The sequence below is a fragment of the Galeopterus variegatus genome, unplaced genomic scaffold (genome assembly GCF_000696425.1).
Source record: "Galeopterus variegatus unplaced genomic scaffold, G_variegatus-3.0.2 Scaffold1211, whole genome shotgun sequence".
Classification (NCBI taxonomy): Eukaryota; Metazoa; Chordata; class Mammalia; order Dermoptera; family Cynocephalidae; genus Galeopterus; species Galeopterus variegatus.
Window position 1 is genome coordinate 224544 of NW_007727322.1, and position 23051 is coordinate 247594.

General features: G+C 38.5%; 1 protein-coding gene across 1 annotated transcript in view; it reads left to right on the top strand.

Moving 5' to 3' along the window:
- Positions 1–23051, top strand: part of PPP2R2A (protein phosphatase 2, regulatory subunit B, alpha) — a 79963-nt gene that overhangs the window by 941 nt on the left and 55971 nt on the right. Inside the window, exon 2 of the mRNA XM_008575584.1 lies at positions 1769–1843. Within this exon, the coding sequence (XP_008573806.1) occupies positions 1769–1843 (75 nt within the window). The remainder of the gene's footprint in view (positions 1–1768; positions 1844–23051) is intronic.

Here is a 23051-nt window from a genome sequence, read left to right on the forward strand (position 1 = left end):
CCCCCCCCGCCGGCGACCACCGGGGCCTCTGGCGGGGCCTCGGGGCGCCCCTCGCCTTTCGGGGAAGGGGTCGAGTAGGGCGGGGAGGGCTCCGGGGGAGCCGGGGTCGCCGCGAGATCGAAATGGCTTTGGAAATGCGGGCTGGAATCTCGGCTTGGGTGGGGGTGGGGAGTGTGCCGGCGAGGCGTGGGTGGGGCGGCGTGGGGGCGAGTGCAGGTTTGTTCCTCCGCTCCCACCTCCCTCCACCCCGCCCCCTGGCTTTTTTGCAGACCTTTCGTTTAATTCCTATTTTCCCCTCTGCTGCAAGCCTCTAGGGTGTGTATATATATATATACATCCAGGTATTTTGCACTGAGAAGGAAGAACGCTGCATACAAGTTAAAATACAATGGGGGCATATGTGTACCCCCCAAACACCCCCCGTGGTCCTTTATATTTTTGAGACTAGAGGGCTGAATTTTTTTGTTTCGAACCATCTCCTTTCTGTCTCTTACCCTTTACGACCAAAGGGTGCAAGGCCTTTAACACCCAGCAAGTTGCATGAAAAACATAATTTAAACTTTGCGTTGTGCATGTTAGCTTTTGTGCAGATGTCCTTTTCTCAAAAGGGTTTCGTACAGTCGAAGAGTTCGTTGAAAGAGTTGTGGAGTTCAGTGATAGAAATAGCCAAGGGAGAGAGATTTAGGTTAAAGCTTGGGGCGGGTGGGGGTAGTGGGAAAAGGATGTATCCAGAAAACCAGGTTGGAGATGTTTAGCCAGGAATGGGATGCTTGTAGGAAGAGAGAGGTGATTGCTTTGAGGATGATTTTGTACATTTTGGGGTTGCTGAATATCTTCCTTTATCTAGTATATTAATTCCAGGTTTAGATTCCGTTCCTCCGGCGATCCCAAGACGTTTTCACATCCCTTTTCGGTGCTTGGAAGTGGAAATAGGAACATTCCGAGACTAAACTGATTTTCCTAGCTTTTTCAATATTTAGATAGATAATTTAACGTTTGAAAAAGTTAACGTGTTCGATTGACTTACGGTTTGTTGGAAGCAAGTTGCTCTTTGGCCTTATTGAATAATGAAATTAGATTAAAATTGTTTTGCCCAAGATGATGGCAAATTAGTAAAATGCATTCTTTGCCAGGCCCTTTGGATTCTGAGGGGTGAGGTGAAGGCAGGCCGCACAGGCTTCCTTTGACAGTCTCCCCAGCAGCTTTCATTTCGGTTTCTTTTCCTCTCTGTCTGGAGCCGGTGATTTGCTGGTCATGAATGCAAAGAAATGGGTGTTGTGCTTGCCGTGTGCGCGCTTGGGCGATAGGTTCACATGAATCATTACTCCTCAGGCAGAAATGTTCCCGAAGTTTTCTCTGCGTTCTCTGTTTCATGGTAGTTTAACCTTATTAACTCATCTGCAGGCTTTTGGTACACTTAAAGGAAAACTCTTAAAGTTTTGGTATTTATTGTTTTCTTGTAGGTCGTGCTTGAATGTAAGGCTCTCACTGTATTTGAGGGTGAAGGAAAATGGACGGGAAATTCTGAACATAATGCACAGTGATGACCATAGAATGTCTGCATCTAAATATTTCATACCTGGAATCTTTCTCTTTTTTTTAATGCAGTAGGAACTATTGGGGACTAACCTTTTTCCAAATTGGTTCTCTTGGTGGTAGGCATATGTGTGGGTTGTTAGTATCATGCCAACCCTGGATGCAATCTCTGTGTTTACGAGAGTAAACATGGACAGAACTCAGTTTTAACTGGTATGTTTTCTTTTTCCAGGAGCTGGAGGAGGGAATGATATTCAGTGGTGTTTTTCTCAGGTGAAAGGAGCAGTAGATGATGATGTAGCAGAAGGTAAGAAAGCATTTAATAATGTAGAACTTGAATGTAGAATCTTTTCAGAATCGCAATTACTGAAGATTTCCTTGAAGCTGAGTCTATTATAGTTTAAGAACATTTTGTGTTTATTGTCCAAGAAATGGAAGAATAGTTTTTAAAAGTAAGTTTTCTGAAAAATAGTCAAATCACTTTTGTTATTTATGTCTAGGCTTATTTTTTTTTTTTCCCTAATGTAAAGGAAAGGAGTAGTAATAACGACACATGTAAAACTATCACAAGAGGGCCGGCCCGGTGGCGCACTGGAGAGTGTGCCGTTTGGCGCTCCCGCCGAGGGTTCGGATCCCATGTGGAGACCGGTTCCGCTCACTGGCTGAGCGCGGTGCGGGCGCAACACCGAGGGTTGCGATCCCCTTACCGGTCAGTAAAAAAGACAAAAAGGAAAAAAAAAAAACTATCACAAGAAAGCTCTGAGGTCCAGATGATAATTTCTTTGTTACATAAGTTCCACGTAGGAATCAGTTGGTGATGCATTTTCACATTTGTGAATTGTTTTTAGGTAATTAAGTTGAAGTAGGTGCCATGAGCATTCAGCTCAGAAACATTCTTGATGGTGCCGCTTAAATATCTATGGGAAGATTTTTAGCTGCTTTTGAGCTTGCCTACTTTGGGAGTGTGGTGTTGATTGGCATATTCTGTGAAGAAATGCTGGCTCAAATTACTCATTTTATTGTCTTGCGGGGATTGATTTAGGTGGATAAGAAAATAACAGTGCTGTGAATATACAGCTTGTCTTCGGGGAGCTTATATTCTTGTGCAGTTAGAAACTGTATGTTCAGTTGAAGTGCTTTCATTCCCCTTCGCCTCCCAGATTTGTTAATGTATTCTAAAAGTTTATCTAAAATTTTGGAACAGGTTTTGCATTAATTTGAGATGGTCTTAGGCAGTGGAGGCATTATTTCCTATAAGGTAGTTGCATTATTTGATTGTTCAGAAATATTATGTAAAGTTCAAATTTTAATAGTGTTCTGTGCCTTGAATTGCAGCAGGAATTTTCCAGACAAAATTCAGATAAATTAAAACATGTACTTTTGGTTTTTAAAAATGTATCTAGTGAAAATTTATAAATCTGTTTTCCTCATATTAAGGTTATATGTCTGGCCTTCCACCTTCAGGGTACTGTTTGTGTTGAGGGTTATTCCAGGTGGTGATAGGATGATGACTTTCTGGTGAGCCAGCTGAATGCTTATGTTTGCTTGTGTCCATGTCATCTTTAACGAAGTGTCTGATCAGAGTGTGGTGAATCATGAATCCTACCAGAAGCCCACCGGCATACATTATCTTCATCATATTTTACAGAGCTCTCGAGTTTCTTTTATGTTGGCTTCCCGTCTGTTTTTTAGATGAGAAACTAGAAACTTAAAGAAGTTAAGAGGCTCACTGATGGTCACACAGATCCTGTGAGTCTAGGTTTCAGGTGAAACCTGTGGTGTTGGACTTGTTTAGAGAAATAAATCCTAAATTCGAGGGAGGAGTCCTGTATTACTCATTTTGTACCTGTTGAATAGTAGGCACTCGGATACTGGATCATTAGTTCCATGCAGTTGTGTAATATTCACCAAGTTATGAAAGTGCTGTGTACTTGGAAAACATTCCTTGGTTGAGTTCCATTTATTCCCTTTATCAAAGTTCTCTTTAATGCTGAGCACTGAGGGTATGTGGTGTCTGGAACATAATCCCTGCTCTTGAGGAGCTCAAAGTTTGCATGTTAAACTTTAGGTAGAAAGAACACATGGATTTTATTTAATCAGAAGAAATTCATGTTCCAAATTGAACATCACTTACCTAACTGAACCAAATGATAGTTTATGATAGATGTGGTGAACCAGTTAGAATTTTCTTCTGCTAACTCTCAGTAGTTGCATTTTTCTACTGATTTGTTAAGTCATTTTCTTTTGAGGTTGTTAAATATTATCTTAACATACAGTTCATTCCTAGCATCTTCAAGTGCTGAGACTTGGTATGCATATTTTAGTAAAAACATAACTTATTCTAGTACCTATATCTACACAAATGTGTTAAATATAAAAAGCACCCAATTTTTTCAAATTACACTGCTTTAATTTGGGTATTTTTGCATTCTGTAGTTTGCATCTCATGGTCTTATTTTACTAAAGGGAAGCTTTGTTTTCTGAAGTAAAATGAGGTTATAAATACATTTTCTCCCTAGGTTTAGATTATAATTTCTAAACAGTTTGCACGCTCAACCTTTAGCTTAGCTTGCCTGTTTTCTGTTAATAATAGAATCTCCATTTCTCTCCCATCAGAGGCTCCAATTTGTCTCCCCCTCTACATGCAGTGAGCTACAGGGCTCACCATTTTTACTTCTGTAATGCTTTAATCTTTTTATTTCCACTTTCACCTTTCAGTTTGGCACTCTCTGTCATCAGGATTGCAGTACCTTCCTAAGTGGCGCTCTGCTTTTGTCCTATATTTTGCTTCTGACTTAATCTTAAGTGCAATCCCATTTTATTGTTTTCCTCAGGAATCTTCAGTGGATCACTGTATCCACTGGGTTAGGAATTAGGTTCAGACATTTCAGCCTGGAATGTGTGGCCTTCTGCAGTATGGCCCCTACTTCTGTCAGTGTATTTGCTACTATGGCTAATGATCCAGCAGTAAGTGGATACTGTTCTTCAAACAAGCTAGGGCCGGCCCGGTGGCGCACTGCGCTAGTGCGCCACTTGGGAAGCGCGGCGGCGCTCCCAACGTTCCATGTGCAAACAAAGAGCACCCAGCTCTTACGGCCATGCCAGCATTGTGGCAGGTCTGGGTGGCAGACCCTCCTGGGAACAGGCCTCAAAATCAAGCCTCAGAGGGGCTAGCCCGGTGGCGCACTGGATAAGTGCGCCACTTTGGAAGCGCGGCGGCGCTCCCATCGAGGGTTCGGATCCCACATACAGACCGGTTCCCGCTCACTGGCTGAGCGAGGCGTGGGGGCAACACCAAGGGTTGCGATCCCGTTGCCGGTCCCGGTCCGGTACGAGGGCGACACTGAGGGTTGCAAACCGTTGGGTTGCAAACCGTTGCCGGACACGGAAAAAGACAAAACAAACAAACAAACAAAAAAAAAACAACAAGCCCTATATAGTCTTACTTTTAGGTATTTGTTTTTGGTGTTCCCACCTTGGAATGCCTGACATTCCTCCCGCAGTTCTTCTCTAATCAGAATCCTGCTCATCCTTGAACTAATACCTATGTTCCTTTTAGTTAATTACCTCTTTTGGAAATACATATTTTTCAATCTTCCTTTATAGCACTTTGTTACATAAATGTATTTAGTAGCCCAAACCTCTGCTGTTACACTGTAAGCTTAGTGCAGAACTTAACTTATTTTTTGCTCTATGCAGGCCATCCTATATAAACTGCTGTGCCTGGAACAATGCCTGGCACACAGTAGGTGTTATGTATTTGTTGAGTGAAGGAATATAAATGTTACTGTTATAATTAATGTTTTTTAAACAAAATCAGTTTAACAGTTTTATTTTAACAGTTTTATTTGAGCAAAGAATGATTCATGAATTGGGTAGCACTCACCGGGAGAGGTTCAGAGAGCTCCCTGTTAGGTCTCAAAAGGGAAAGCAAACAGATGAAAGATGGAATGGTAGAGATTTATTTCTTGCAGTCATGGATTTGTTAACTTGACAGGATTTATAACTGAATTGATGGTATACGCATATACAGCTGAATAATACAAGAAGTCAAGAGACCTTGGGTTTTTACCCTAGCCCCAACACAAACTAGTGTATGTCACTTTGGATAAGTACTCCCAGGGTGTTCCTGTATGCTTAGCCATAAAATGACAGGACTTGATCGGGTGATTTCTGCTGTTCTTTATACTCTAATCTTGTTAATTCCCAAAGATATCTTAGAAAGAAACAGCCCACCATTATTATTACTGGCAAGTTAAATTGTTTGGTATGTTGGACTCTCTAGAGACTTTAGTTTAAAAATGAGTCTTTACTGGACTTAGCTATTCAAGGGTCAGAAGTTTTCATTAAGTACATTACAGAGCTACGGTAGAACTTAAAACATTTGACTATATACTCTCATTGTCTTTTGGCCCATGAAGGCCCTTCCAGAACATTGACAACTTATATTGGGATGCTTACTCTATTACAGTCTTCTTCAGGCACCCTAAGTAGTTTACCTTTGGTATAGCTACTTGTCTGGGGGGAGGGTGAGTAAAATCTCTGTCATTCTGATAGTCTTGTGTCAGAAGTTTTTATTTCAGTCTTCGTGGTAGCAGTAACAGCATTATATAATTTTTATGCTTTTAATTTTTCTCTTATTGACAACTTTTTGCCAGGAAATGGTAAGAAGTACAGACTCGGGTGCTAGGCTACATGGTTTGAATCCTTCTTGATCACTTATTAGCTGTGTGATCTTGGGCAACTTAATTTTTTGTGTCTGTTTCACCTACTATAAAATGAGGATAACAATAAAACCTGTCATATAGTGTTGTTTTGATGATTAAATGAGTTTATACACAGAACAGCACCCAGCACATAAGAGCCTTACAAGCATTTAGCTATATTACTTGAATGTTTATAGCAAGTAAGGAAGTGTAAGGTAACCAGGGAATTGTCATTAATGGCTACCAAACATTTCTTAGCCCAGGTGAAGGAAATGATATGTGTATGTGTTCTATACATATTCTTTGATTCCACTAATAAGAAAGTTCAAAAAACATTCAAAACTAAGCTATAGGTTTAGAGACACACACGAAGCTGGTAAAACTATAAAGAAAAGCTACAAAGTAATCACTCTAAAAGCCAGTATAGTGGTTCCCTTTAAGTGGTAGGAGGGAATAGTGATGGAGAAAGGCTGGGGAGGCTCTTGGGAGGCTGTCTTGATCTGGATGGTGGTTGTGTAGATGTTTGTAATGACTGGTTAACCTGGACACTTTTGTTTTTGATTTTCTTTGTTATGTTTTCACAATAAAAATACTTTTTTAAAAAGTCCACTACTGTACTAAAGGGTTTAGAATGAAAAATCTAAATCTCCTGCCTTACCTACTCCCTAATCCGTAGTCCATCTCCTGAAGGCATTTGTTCAACACTTTTTGCTGTATTCCTTGGTGTTTAATTACTTCTTTTGAGAATAAAATGATGATACTTCTATGTCTTGTCAATTTTGGATATTTCCAGTTGACTTCATTTTCTGGTAGATGAAGTCTAGGCTGTTCATGTTATCATCCCCCTTCTTTTCGCATCACGAGCTGATGTTCGTTCACATGCTGTGGTTAAGTTAGAAGTCTGTGCTTACATTGTTATGACCACGCACATGTTTACTGCCCAACCAGTAGTGGCTACTAATTACCTGTTTGTTGATTTGCATATACTTCTCTCTGCATCTTTAAAAATCTTCATTATGGAGATTTCAGATATTACAGGAAGTAGATGGAATGGTATGAGGGGGTCTTCAAAAAGGTCATGGAAGATAGAATTGAGAGATAATATGGGTCACTCCATGACCTTTTCGAGGACCCCTCGTGTAATAAACTTCCATTGTCCAATGTCACCAACTTGTGGCTAGTGCTGCCTTATTTACACTTCTGTCACTCGACCCTTTCCCAGCCCTTTGCTGTTTAGTAATAGAAATATTGATTGTTTCTAAAATCTGAATTCCACAAAATAGAAGACCAAGTTTACTTTAAAGTGAAATAGTAAGGAATTTTAAAAATATTTTTGCAGTAGCAATTCTGATAACCTGTTAATTTGTTTAAATTTTACTTGAGAAAATAGATTGTTAAAAATTTAAATACTTGTGGTTAATCTGAAGTGAGCGATATTTGGGCAAAATATGGAACGACTATTAATCATTCAAGATGGTTATTTTAATTATTTTAACGTAAAATTTCATTAATAATTTTTTAAATAGATAATATTTGATATTAAATATTTAACAGTAATTTTCATCATTTTAATATAAGTATAATTTGCTCATCTCTGTATTTGATAATCTTAAACTTTTTTTCACAGGATATTATTTTGGGATATGATTTTATTACATGAAACCTGATTTTATGAAACTTGGTTCCAAATACATTGTATCTTTTCAAAACTTGTTACTTCCTGTTTATTTTTGGTGGGATTTATACTTATAGACTGGTTCTTGGAAACTGTTTTTTAAGTGGTAGAGTCTAAATACTTGTATGCCCCAAACAATGACATAAGTAAAATTGTGAGAAACAAGTGATCTTTAGGGTATCACACAAAATTTTGTATTTTTTAATCCATTCCATATGTTTAATGCTACAATATAAACAGAGTTTAAGGTCATTTCCCTTCTGTGTTTTTAGATTTAGTCACTAAGGTAAGTTAGTTTAAAAAATAGTAAAACCTTGTTGTTTTGCAGATTTCAAAATAGTGGCACATCAGCTTTATTCCAAAACCTAATGACCTATGGCAAAGGTCTTATTTAATATTCTGACCTTGCGTGAGGCACTGCTCCTTTCTCTTAACACTAGCATCACTATTGGCTGAAGTGTAGTAGACCTTACTCAGTACAGTCACTTAGTGTAAGTTTGCCTATCAAATAATAGGAATGACAGTATTGATCTAGTGTTAGACAGTTTCCTTGTTTTATTTTAAGTTCTTTCTCATTTCTTTATTGCTAAAAAAAAAATATGAGATAATGGCTACTGAGAACATATTAGCTGACATTTTGTCTTAAGTTATTAAAATAAGCCAAAAATTAAACTTAGGTATTTCTTAATACTCTCTAATAGTGGACTAAATTTTAAGATCAGTCGAGTCCTTTAAAAATTGTGGAATAAGCAGAATGATGAGAGATTGTTTGAAGCAAAGAATTTATTAAATCAGTAAAGAGGTTCCCATATAAGGTTACTTCAAAAAGTTCGTGGAAAAATAGAATTAAAAAATAATGCGAATCTTTCTGTGAACTTTTTGAAATACCTTCATATGGTACATATTTGCACATATGTATTTGCCTAGTTTATCTTAAAAGTTGAATTGGAGGAAGAGAGGTAAACTACATTTTAAATTTTTTATGGTGTTAAATAGGAAGATAGAAGGATTGGAAATAGTTGTTTTAGCTAGTATGCTCAACTATAATCTCTTTTCTCTTTGGTAATAATGGAAGTTATAATTGAGCAATCAATGGTCCATAAGTTCCTTCCTTAGTAGAAGGAAAGAGAAGTAAAGACCTGGGTACAAATTAGATAAATTGCTTTATAGTTAATATAAGGAAGAGGTGGCATGGCCATCTTAAGTAATCATGGAGGCTAGCCATTTATTGAGTGTATGAGGCACTGTTTGGGGTGCTTTATATGTATTCATTAATCTTCACAAAAATCCTATCAGATACTAGTAAGTAGACACTGTTGGGAAGGTTAATTTATTAACTATGTAATCTTGAGCCAGCTGGTGAAGCTAGGATTCTTACCTCAAGTCTTTTAATTTTCCTAATGTAATTTCATTTATTTCGAAATGTAATCTTTTAGTTCAAGTTGAAGGTATTTGTGGTTGTTAGAATGTGACTTGCTTGTAACAGTTTATTTGTAATAGTAAATTATTTTTGTTTTGAAGTAAATTCAATTTGGAAATATACTGAATTTTTTGCTAATGGCTATAGATAGGTTATTAGGACTTTGTGAACCTTTGTGAAGTCGTGTATAAAATTGGGTTTTGTGTGTTTGTACATAAGTACATTTTTGTAGTCAGAGAGAGTTCATAACCATGGTCAAAACAGCTGTCATTTAGTCCAGTGGTTCTCAAAATGTGGTATGGCAACCTCTGAAGTTACTCAAAAGGTCTGTGAAGTCAAAACTATTTTCATAACTCATATATTTATTGAAAAAAAATCCGCATGAAGTGTTCCCCGTGCAGTTCAAACCTGTGTTGTCCAAGGGTTTGCTGTAATACTAACGTGACATTTGCCTCTTATGCTACTTTGACATTTGAAGCAATGAAGTGAAAGCCATGTGGGTAAATCTGCTGGCATCTTAGCATGAACCAAGGCAGTGGCACCAGAGGGTACCAGTAGTTGTGGTAATTTTCATCGCAGTGTACTGGCAATTGAACTGCCCATTTTACTTAAGAATGACCTTTATGCAGCGGTAAGAACTATTTGTTTTATCAAATCTTGACTTGAGTACAGGTCTGCCAAGCATTCTGCTTGACAAAATGGAAAGCGCACCTGAAGTACTTCAGAAGGGAGCATGGTGCGGTGGTTGTCTGCAGCAGCAGCAGCCGTGCGGCAGCTCTTTGAGTTTAAAGCTGAGCCAACTGCTGTTTTCATGGAACATCATTTTGATTGGAAAGAACTGATTCAGATATTTGGCGATGTTTTCCCTAGTGAACCTGTTCCCACATTGGACAGCATTTGTTACCCATGATACAATTTGAGCTTTCAAGCAAAGTCAGAATTTTGGAAAATGTGTATCTACCATCATGAGCTTGATAGCTTCATAATATTTAAAGATTTTTTTGGATGAAATCAGTAGCAGTATTAATGAATACAATTTTTAGTATTGTGTAATAAAGTGGGTCAACATTTGGGAGATCTGCATAACTTAGTGAATCAGTATTTTACAAGTGACCAGTGCATGTGGTGTTATAAAATCATGCATAAGTGCAAACGAGAGAGAGCGTTGGATTTTAAGATAACAGACCACTGATATGCTTTAAGATTCTACAAACCTTTAAGAAACTACAAGTATGTTGAATTTTGGTGTAGTGTCAAAGGGGGATATCCATAACTACTTGGAAAACCCATTAAAATACTTCTCCCTTTCCAGTTACATATCCGAGTGAGACTGGATTTTCTTCATATATTCAACTGACACAACATACTGTAATATGTTGAATGCAAAAGTAGTTAAGAGAATCTTAATTCTGTTAGGCCAGACATTAAGGAGATTTGCAGCAACATTAAACAATGACATTCTTTTCACTAATTTTTTATATTGTGTATAGAATATAGAAATAGTCATTTTTCATAATATCTGTTAGTGTAGGGCTTACTATTTTACAATGAATTTTAAAATTTAAAATGTCTTTGGTGTCCTCAGAGTTGAAGAGTTTAAGGGAATCCTACTATCCAAAAAATTTGACAACCGATGGTTTAGTCTGTAAATAGATTTCATTTCACTAATAATGCATTAAGAGTCTTATGAACCACAAGACTAATCATCAAGATACTGTACTGCTTTTCTGCATGAATGTCTATAAAGCTTTCCTATAAAAGTGGTTTCTGTGACTTGAGATTTTTTCAAATTAGATCTGCCCTAAACCGTTTCATCTGGTGATCTCAGTGAAGAAAGGATATCTTCAGGACTTTAAAGTATCTATTTTTAAGCTTACTTCTCCCTTACAGAGATTAAATACCAGTAACAAACATATTTGCCAGAAATACTTTAGCCCTGAAAGTTTTTTAGGGCTTTTCCCACAGTGTTTCTGCTCAGGTCCAACTATCAGTAATACTTAATGTAGGGTTATTGAACTCTCCTTAGAGCCTAATATTCTGCCATTTCTGGATTGGCTGCCTGATCATTGGAACTGAGTTGGTGACCTTGACATTGTGTTTTATTTTGAGCCTAACACATAGCAGTTTGATGTGTTGTCTTTTCTTGGAAGAAAGACATAAACCTGGCATGGTAACTATTTCTCAACACTTCCAACTACTACTAAGGGGAAGGAAAGAAGGAGGAACCATGTTTTTCTGTAAATCCTACTAAAGTACTACATAATTCCATTTTTTATTTTTGTTTACAAAAGTACTTCGAGGCCTTTTTATTTATCAAAATAAAAACAAAGAAAACCAAACCTATGCATATTACAATAAAACTGGAAAATGAAGAGAAAAACAATTACCAGTCAGAAAAAAAGGATACATTCTCTTGAAAAGGACAGCCATAAGATAGTAATGCCTAAACTCTTAAGGATACAGACAGATTGAAAGTAAAAAAATGAAAAAAGATGTGCTATGCAAATACTAACCTAAAGAAAGCTGTTGTCACTGTATTAGTGCTATAGACCTAATAACATAGCTAAAAAATATATAACATAAAAATTGTTAGAATTAGAAGACTAAATATGCAAATTCAAAATCACAGTAGATTATAACATACCTCTCAGTTATTAATCACATAAGTAGACAAAAATTCCATAAGGATAAAGTCAATTTAGACAACATGATTGATAGACATGTGGAACATTGTATCTAACTGCAGAACATACATTTATCTTTTTTAATTTTATTTTTTAAGCTATTTATTTATTTTTTGGAGGCAGGCAGGTCCAGAATCCAAACCCTTGACCTTGGTGTTATAACACCAACTGAGCTAACTGGCCAGCCTGGAATTTATTTACTTATTTTTTAATTGAAACATATTGATTGTACATATTTATGAGGTACAGCTAATTTAATTTTTTCTTTTATAAATATTATGATGAACATCTTTCTGAGAATCTTATTACTACTTTAGGGTATATTTCTGGAAATGGCATTGCTGGGTCAAAAGGTGTGATCTTTTTTTATGGTTTGTGGTTTGTATTGCCAAATTGCCTTAGAAAGTTGGTGTTGATTTTCACTTCCTCCGGCAGTGAATGGGAGTGTCCATTTCCTGACTTCTTGACAATACCTGGCACAATATTAACCATTCAGAAAAGTCTTTTCCAGTTATTTGAGCATGCTTAAGTGTAGAATTTGTTTATGTCCTGTATCTATTTTTCTGTGCTCATGCTTATTTTTCTCTTATTCATTTATAGTGTCATAGCCTTTCTGCCACCCCTCCCCCTTGAAGCGTACATTCTAGCTGAAAAAGCGTACATTCTAGTATGGAAGCTTAAAGAAGAAATAATTTAGTTTTACAGTACATGGGAAAAGCTTTCTAAATGAAGTGATTTGGAGGAGGATGTTGGGGGACAGGCAAAGGAGGGTGAAGAGTAAGGAAACAAATACTTGAGAACTGCTGTGTATTAGTTTTCTTATCTATAAATGGGATGTACTTGCCTTGTTATTCAGAGGATTAAATGTACACAAGTGCTTAGTTTGGGCACACATTAAGCACTCAGAAAATTCAGTTGGTACAGTTATTTCGTTATTTAATGCTTGATTGACAAAGTTAACAGACTGACCATTAACAGAAGAATAAAAGCCTATCACAGTCCACAAATCAAGATCAACTAGTTGTTGTTGACATTTTGGGCACATTATAGGTAGTTTCAATTAACATATGTTGCAGTAATGAATAGCACTTTAGCTTGGTTGGGTTAGGAGTTTGGGAAAGCCAGGGAGAGGAGATTAGTTTCATCAGAATTGGGGTTGGGCTAGGGTCTAGTGTTTTGACTATTAATTTGACTAATTTAAAATTAATGTGGGGCAACAAAAGTTCATGCTTGTTTTGTTTATTTTTGTCTTGTTTTTCCTTTGTTCTCAAGTTCCTCCAGTGTTTTGTTCATTCCTATGATTGTACACTCTGCATCATCTCTCAAGAGTAATATAATTGGGCAGGGGTGGAGTGCGCATTGCACATGGACTAAGGTCCAAAGCATCCTGCACTTATTAGGGTCAGTTTCTCGTAGCAGATAGGGGTGGGGTTTGGGAACATCCGAAGGTGTGGTATCAAGAAAACCTGGTAGAAGTACAGACCAGTAACTGCTGAGGCTGTAAAAAGCCCTGGTCTTAACTCCCCTTGCTACCTAGGGCAGCATCGTAAATGGTATAATTTTTTACATTATAAATATTTTCTCTTTACCCTCTTTCTTCCATTCAGCTGTTTATATTATGACCTAATCCTTTACCAGAAACTTGAGTAGGCTGATAAACATATTGAGAGCCCTTAGAAAATTCTACAGGAGTCTGAAGAGAATAGAAAATTTTATTGTACCAGTGAACACCCTTACTTTTTGCTTATTCAGAAGTGTGTTCTGTCTTGTCAGAATTGTATTAGCCTGATATAGCAGTTCTCTAGCTTTACATGCATTTGAATGTCCTGGGAATCTGTTAAATGCACATTATGAATTTAGGTCTGGAGTGCAGCCTGTGATTTTGCATTTCTCACCAGCTCCAAGTGATGCCAGTGCTGCTGCTGCTTGTGGTCAGTAGGCTGCAACTTTGAGTGCCAAGGCAGCTGAGGGGAAGGGAGACCAGGTAGGGTAGTGTCCTAATTTTTTACTCAGCATTTCTGACAGACTGGAATAGATCTCACGTGCTTTTGTCACATCAGTTAACATTTGTTCAATAAATGAATAAAACGCTTTCTTGGGAGCTTTGTACTAGCTGTTTAAAGAGCAGTTTGCATCATATACTACTACACATTAGCCATCTCTAGTTAGATTAAATTTGTTTGTACTGTACTTCAAGTTTAGCTCAGGCCATGATCTTGCTATACTTAGTAAAGGTTTACTTTTGCTAATAATATGCCTTTTTAAGTAGATAGTCCTTAGTGTTATGAAAATGGTGAATTTTAAGAAATGAAATCTAAACTCTGTAATTGGAAATAACGTTTTAATTTTTTCTTTTTCTTTTTTTTTTTTTTTACATAAGCTTTACTGATTGTAACCTTTTAATTTTTATCTTTGTGATTTTCCGTTTGCTTCACTAGCCTTGAGGAACCTTTTCAGTCTCAGATCAGGATTGCTCTACCTTTCCAGCCATCTAATATTAGCTTTGTTTTAGATTGATTCTTATTTTATCCTTGTAACTCATGCACATTTTATTTTAAAAGTCAGTAGCTTCAAAATGCTCTTAAGGAAAATTAACAGTTTTCTGTCCCTCTTACCTATCTTTACCTTGAATCCACTTCCCCGAACTCTTTTAGCTATTTCTTCTGGTATTTATTTTCATATTTCTAAACTATGTGGTCATGCAGCTGTTTTTTAAAAATCAGTGTTAGATCTCTACAGATGCAGATAGTAGCCAAGAATTGAGTTCTCTTCTGCTCCTCCCCTATTTTCTCAATATTGTTAAACCATTTTTATTGTTTAAACCAATCAATGTTCAAAGTTGTAGTAAGGCAGAATAATGGTTCCCCCAAAAGATATCCACATCCCAATCCCTGGAACCTGTGAATGTTACCTTATGGCAAAAGAATTTGCAGATGTAAGTTAGGGATTTTGAGGTAGAGGGATTATCTGGGTGAGCTCTAAATGTAATCACAAGAGTCCTTATAAGGAGGAGACAAGCAAATCAAAGTAGGAAGTAGGTGTGACACTGGGAGCAAGAGGTTAGAGTGATGCAAGGAGGGATCACAAGCCAAGAAGTACAGGTGGCCCCCAGAAGCTGGAATAGGCAAGAACAGGGACTCTTCCCCTAGAGCTTCCAGGGGAACCAGCACAGCCAACACCTTGACTTTAACCCAGTGGACCTAATTTTTCACTTCTGGCCTCCAGAACCATAAAAGAATAACTTGAGTTGTTTTAAGCCCCAAATTTGTGGTAATTTGTTACAGTAGCCATAGGAAACGAATCCGAGTGGATACTGTTATGACTGTATAAATACTGTTCACTGCTGCTGTATAATGAATTCTGATTTTTTTTTTTGTTAAAACATTGTTTTCTGTAGAGCTATGTTTATTCATTTGTGGGTTTTTAAAAAATCTACTGTCACAGTTTTCTTACTACACTTTTCAGTAGCCTTTCAATGTAATTTTTCTCCATGGTTAAAAGAATCAGTTTGGTTTCTTCTTGGAGTTTCCCATTATGTTGTTTTAGTCTGGAGTGATTTGTTTAATTTTCTGTTAATCTGTTGCTAAATCATCATCAAACCTTCTGACATCTCCTCTCGATGTACTGGAGCACACCAGGTGTCCTGTCAGTTTTACTTTTGCCTTGAGCTCCATCCCTCCAGTACTCCTGCTTCAATCTGGAGGGGTTCCTCAGTGGTGCACAGCTGTTGTCCTGGGATTTTCCTTCGTTACTGTCATTGTAGTCATCACTATTGTGGGCATTCCTTTTGCCTCTCCTGTAACGAATCTCCTGTGTTGGCTCTCTTGGTTCTTGGATCCCATGTCTCTTTCTTGGTTTACGCCTTCATTTTGGTGTGGTGTGCACAGCATCCATTAGATCATTAGAAAGATTACATGGGAGGTAAAAATTTTGGGATCTCGCCTGCCTGGAAAAGATGTCTTTATTCTATGTCCACACCTCCAGGTTTGGCTGGTGAATGTTTTTCCTCAGAATTTAGAAGGCTTTTCTTTTGTCTTCTAGTTTCTAGTGCTGTACTTGAGAAGCCTGATGCCATTCTGCTTACTGTTCTTTTTCCCTTTCTTTCTAGATGATGTGCTTTGGTGTGGGTCTTTTTCATTAATTGGATCCTTATCTTACATCATATGCAAAAATTAAAACAGATCAAAGGGCTAAACATAAGACCTAAAATTACAAAACTCTTTATTTATGAGAAAACACAGGCAAAAAGCTTCATGACGCTGGATTTGGCAATGATGTCTTGGATAAGACACCAAAAACACAGGCAGCTGCTATGGCCTGTAACACTTCTACCTGAGCATGCATTATGAATCTATAAGCTGACCAAGGAAGAGTGGCAGGCAGCTTCTAAGATTTTCTCCAGTGATCTGCCTTCTGGTATTCACGTGCTTGTGTAATCCACTCCCATTGTGCTTGGTAGGTATCCAGTTTTCCCAACAGCATGTTTTAAAAAGACTACTTTCTCCATTCATTGGTCTTGGCAACCTTGTCAAAAGTCATTTGACCATATGCTCAAGGGTTTATTTCTGGGCTCTCTATTCTATTCCATTTATAGAATCTATTAGGATAGATTTTTTTTATATCTGCTAATATGCCATTGGGATTTTGATAGGAATTAAATCTTCTAATCCATGAACATGGAATGTCTTTCTATTTATTTGTGTCTTTAACTTCTTTTACTGTCTTTTAATTTCTTTTAGGTTTGTAGTGTTCAGTGTAGGCATCCTCTGCATTCTTGGATGTTTATTTCTAAGTATTTTATTGGGCTGGCCCGGTGGCGCACTGCTACAGTGCGCCGCTTGGGAACGTGGCGGCGCTCCCGCCGAGGGTTTGGATCCCACATACAGACCGGTTCCCGCTCACTGGCTGAGCGAGGTGCGGGCGCGACACCGAGGGTTGCGATCCCGTTGCCGGTCCCGGTCTGGTACGGGCGCGACACTGAGGGTTGCGATCTGTTGCCGGACACGAAAAAAGACAAAAAGGAAAAAAAAAAGTATTTTATTCATTTTGATGCTATTGTAAATGGAGATGTTCTCTTACTTTCTTTTTCGGACTGTTTATTGTTAGTGTATAGAAACACAACTGATTTGGGGGTTGATTTTGTATCCTGCAACTTTGCCAAGATAACAAATATTTTAATTCCTTAAGCGAAGTGCTGAAATATATTTGACAATCACCTTTCTTTGACTAAGGACACATCACTTGGAAATCTGGTGAGATCAGGACTGACCCTTTAGGCACTCTGCCTCCCGTTTTTGTCTGTATAGTATAGCTGCTTGTGGTGGGTTAGGTCCTGTGCAGCCACGTGTGGTAGCCCTGTGTCTTTCATGTATTTGTGTCAGCTCTCTTCTTAATTCTGTTTCCTGAGTATGCCTCAGCAGAGGACAAAGAACCTGAATTCGGATCACCTAGTAGACTATACACTTTGTACCAGGGTATCACATGGAATACTTGTTACTGTCTGACTCTGTTTTTGTTGATTCCCTGTCTCCCACTTTCTTTATTAGTAGTTCCGGGAGATAGGATGACTGTATTATCTTCAGGGTGTAGGTGGGCTAGAGGAGCTAGATGGTGTAGGAAAGTTTTTTTTTTTTTTTTAATTGTTAAACCACAAGTAGATATTTTGGTTTATGAGTTAGAATGCTGTTGGTATTCTCACCTAAGGTTTGTCGTTGATTGTTATGCATATTCTACAGTTCTAGGTGCCCACTGTGGGCGTATAGTTTTAGGGGCTTCTTTACAATGGTGTGTGATTAGTTTATCCTGTTGAGCAGCTATGTCTCTGGCTCCTCTTAAGATTGTAGATATATTGTTAAACTTGCTATGCTTACTAAAGTTTTGTAATTAGTCATATTTTAAACTGGACCAAGTTTGGTGACACTGCCTTTTTTTCCCTCCCTTTTTTAGAAATCAGCAAGTTACTTAAATTACCATAGTAGAAAATATCCTGGGAATTAATAGTGTAGATTAAAACATCTTTGTTTTATCTAACAATAGCATTGAATTATATAGCTAGGAAAACCCGCAAGCATTTCCTGTCACATTTATCAAAACAGAGTCTTTTAAAGAATGTGAAAAGTGCCTTATTTAAACAAATAGCTGTGTTGGCTTCCAGTGGAGGATGGTGATTTAAGCCCATGTGTTAAAACAAACAGACAAACACACACTGAAATGACCAACAAGCATAACGGGGAGAGTTCAGTATCCTTGGAAACCCTGGAAGGTTGCCATAACTAAACTAAAAAGAATTTTGGCAGGAAACAGTACAAACAAGAAATGTAATGAGGAATGTCCTCACAGACCGTGCTAGTGTTCATTTATGTGGTTGAAAAGTCCTCCTGGAGAGTAAGTAAAGAACCTACTGTGAGTAGGCAGAGTGAGAATTGTAGAGCAATCGGTTGATGTGATGGTTTGTACTTTGAAGCCGGTGTTAAAAACTGAGTGGTTCAGAATGGCTCTTACCAAGGGTAATGTAGCCAGCAGAGACGGGCTGGCTACCCATGGTGGCAGGACAGAGACTTAACTGTGATACACAGAGTGGAAACTGCTGCAAAGCTGCCGCCTTTGGCCTGCAGCACTGCTATCTGACCATGCATTATGAATGAATAAGCTGACCAAGAAAGAGTGGCAAGCAACCTCTAAGATTGTCTGCAGTGATCTGCCTTCTGGTATTCATGTGCTTGTGTAATCCCCTTCCATTGTGCGTGGCTGGACCTTAGTGACTTGGTTCTACAAATATGGCAAAAGTGATGGGATGTCACTTCTGACATTATGTTCCAAAAAGGCTTTGGCATCATTGTTGGGCTGCCATATTTCACATGCTCTAAGGGATGGTGGCTACCATTTTTGTGAGCTTTCCTGTGGAGTCCATGTCGCAAGGAGCTGATGTCTCTGGCTAACAGTCAATGAAGACCTGATGCCTTCCAACAGCCACGTGTGTGAGCTTGAAAGTGGATCCTTCCAATCAGCTTTTGAGATGACTGCACTGTGGCGACAGATGCTGAGCTTGAGGCCCCCAGCTAACTCACACCCAGACGCCAGACCCACAAAAACTGTTGAGAGAATAAATGTATGTTGTTTTAAGCCACTATATTTGGGGGTAATTCATTAGGCAGCAATAAAGAACTTATACAGGAAGTAATGATGTAAACATTTTCCCTCCTACATCTGAAAGATTTGAACTTGGTTCTAAACGTTTTCTGATTGACACGCAATTCCCAATAGGGTCATCCCTTTGTATCCTCAGGGGATTGGTGCCAGGACCCCCACCTCCCTACCCCTGCACCACAAGGATACCAAAATCCCCAAAGGCTCACGTCCCTTAATTGAAATGGCATATTATTTGCATATAACCTACACACTTCGCCCATATACAGTTGAACCTTGAACAGCACAGGAGTTGGGGCGCCGAGCCCCATGCATTCGAAAATCTGAGTATAACTTTAGACTTCTGTGTGTAAGTGCTTAACTACTTCCAGGTGGAAACTTTTTTGTCGTCGTCGGCCGGTACAGGGATCGAACCCCAGACCTTGGTGTTATTAATACCACGCTCTAACCAGCTGAGCTAACCAGTGAGCTTACTTAACTACTTACAATCTACTGTTAGGTAGGTTACTTAACGGTTGGTTAGGTATATTTACTGAAAAAAAAATTCCTCCTAAAAGTTGACCTGTGCAGTTTAAATCTGAGTTTTAAGGGTCAACTGTACTTTAAATCATGTCTACATTACAATACCTAATACAATGTAAATATTGTGAAAGTAGTTGTTTATTGTTTTTTAATTTGTGTTATTTTTTATTGTATTTTTTCCCCCCTGGATATTTTTGATCCACCATTGGTTGACTCCCAGGATGCAGAACCTGCAGATACAGAAGGCCAACTGTATTACACAAGCATAGACCTTTTTCTTTAAAGGTGCAAACTCAAATGTTAGTCACAGCAGTATAAAAGAAGGTGACCAGTTTGAGCAAGTGATTTCCTGTGAAATGGACTTAATGCAAGGAACAAGGGAAAATGTTGGCATTTATAGAACGACTAATTAGTGTTCTCCAGGAGACTCATGAGCATTTGAGAGAATTGGAGAGCAGGAAGGAGTTCTTAAGTGAAATATGTGCTGCTTAACTGTCATCTCTTTTGGAGGCATGTAGCAGCAGGGCTTTAGAGACATTCCCACAATGCAGAGGGAAAAATTAGGTGAAAATTATAACAGAAATACAGGAAATACAGAGAGTGGATCCAGTGTACAATAAAAGTCTAGAGTGTGAGAGGTCAGGGCACACAGATAAAAGATAAAGTCAGAGAAACAATATATTTTCCTAAGAGTGGTTTACAGGGTTCAGGGAATGTAACTAACAATTTATCAAACACTTATTATGTGCCAAGTATTTGGCATATTAAAACTCATTTCATATTTTCTACAATCCCCATGTGGTAGGTCCTGCTAATATTATTCTCTTACAGATAACTAAAGTGAATACCAAGCAAAACAAATGAGATCTGTATCTAGAAATGACTTAGTGGGTTTTTAAATTTTAGAATATAGAAATAAATAGTACAAGTATCCAGACAAGAAGCAAGTTACCTGCAAAGGGGAAGGTACTGTATATCAAGTTGGGATTGTGCCTGTCTTCTGTAATTAAATGCTGGAACTGTAACGTCTAGTATGGTTGTCTCTAGGTATGTGTGGCTTTTAAATTTAATTAAAATTAAATGAAATAAATTAATTTCCTCGATTGTATCCTCCACATTTCAAGCACTTAGTAGCTGCGTGTGGCTAGTGGCTGCCAAGTTGGGCAGTGCAGAATAGAACGTCTCCATAGTTTTGTTGGACAGTACCGTGCTTAAGGATGGTAGAGTGGCATTCCGAGAACTCTGAGGAGAAAACTGCTGTAACCTAAGAATCCTAAATTTGGGGAGCTCCCCTTCACATAGGTAGGGCAGCCGAATGGCATTTTCTAGGCTTGCATTGACTCAAAATATATCACTCAAGTACCTTTCTTGAAAAAAATACTACTCTCAGATCACCTTGCTGATAAGTCAGCAACTCAGAAGCATGATGAGTCGACTTCACAGTTGTTTAACTCTCTCCATTCCATTTCCCAGAATAAGCCAAGACGTATATAAAAGCAGGGGAAAATCTTAGAGGATGCCCTTCATAAGCCAGATTTTACATTGTCAAAGTGGTGATTTCAGCCTAGACAGTGCAACTCCCGAGCTTCCCCTCTCTTTCTGACCACTCTAAAATAAAGCCACAGGAAACAGTTTTTATTTTAAAGACATTAATCTACTGAAACCACTTTTGTTGGCATCACACCCAAAATTTCCATGTCACCAAAACCAAGTTTCACTTGCTCTCTAAGTACTTTTAGATGCATTTCATCATTGCCTCATTTTAGAAACTCTGTCTTTGCTGGCTCCCAGAAAGACTTCTAACCTCACCTGTAGTTCCTACACAATCTCCTTTCCTACCTGTTCTTCCTCTTCAGCTGCTGAATGTAGAAGAGCCTTAGGCTCAATCCTCAAACCAGACCTCTGGTTTTCTTTATCTACACTCACTCACTAGGAAATCATGTTTAACTGTCACATGACTCTGCGTGCCTTCTATGAGCTGATGATACCCTAATTATATCTCATTTTCCCTAAACTTTCATCAAATGTATCTAGCAGCCTGTGTGGAAAAAACAAACTAAGTTTCTTCTACTGTACTCTCACAACACTCTTCTGGCACCAGTCGTATGTGGGTTTGTCCCCACATATCAAGCAAGCAAGCAGTTCTGCGGTGCACAGCAGGTGGGTGCCCTTCAATTCAGTTCCAACACTTTCTACCTGGAGATAGCGTCAGATCCCACAGGTTGAAGGCTCAGTCCCACAAGACTGCTCCCCACTTTCAGTGCCAGTCACGAGCCCCACGTTGTTTATCTGTGCTTCTAACCAACCGGCTATAAATTGGGGTTCCCATGACCCCTCCTTGGGTTCTATTAATATTCTAGAGCAGCTCACAGATCTAAGGAAAACACTTACTTACATTTGCCAGTTTATTAAAAAGAATATTTTAAAGGATACACATGAACAGCAAGATGATGAGATACATAGTGCGAGGTGGAATGGTTCCCAGCACAGGAGCTTCTTTCCTGGAGGGGTTGGAGTTTGCCACCCTCCAGGCACGCAGATGTGTTCTTGTTAACTTGCCTGCAAGCCCCCTGAACTCAGTCCTTTGGGGATTTTATGGCAGCTTCCTTAGGTAGGTTAAGATTGCTTAAATCCTTGGCCTTTGGTTGAAAGGGGCTTGTTATAAATAACAAAAGATTGTCTTTCATCTTTATTGTTCTGGAGCTGTCTTATGAACCAAGGACAAAAGAGGCCAAATATTTTAACAGAGGATACTCTTACTGCTGTAGTCACTTCGAAAATTAAAGGGGTTATTGGAGCTGTGAACCGGGAACTGAGGACACAAACCAAAATAAATATATAATATCATACTGCTTATATGACATTTCAGCTTGCGTGTTGGGTCGAAATCTACACCAAAGGTGTGAACATGGAGGTTTTGGCTACCTTCTTACCCCACGTCTGCCCTTTCCTAGTGTGTCTCTCTCAGTAAATGACACTCCCTTTCTCCTCATTGGTCTTGTTTCTATCTAAAACCTTGGAATCATGCTTTGACGGCTCTATGCATCAAGTTCTGGTGGTTCTATCTTCAGACCCTTTTCTGCAGTCATCTGTTTTTCCAAGGCTATCCCCCCAAGTTCTGCCCATCCTCATCTCTTGCTTAGGCTGCCACACTAGCTTATGAACCATTTTTCCTTCTTCCGGTTTTGCACTGTATTCACACAACAGAAGATCACTTTAAAACATAATTTACAAACTCCCCAATGGCTTTTTATCCTACATTCTTTTCCTGTGGCCTGCAAGGCTGTGTGCAGTACAGCATGGCCTCAGCTAGGTGCTCCAGGCTCTTCTGCCACCACGTCTCCTATTTGTTCTGCATTAGA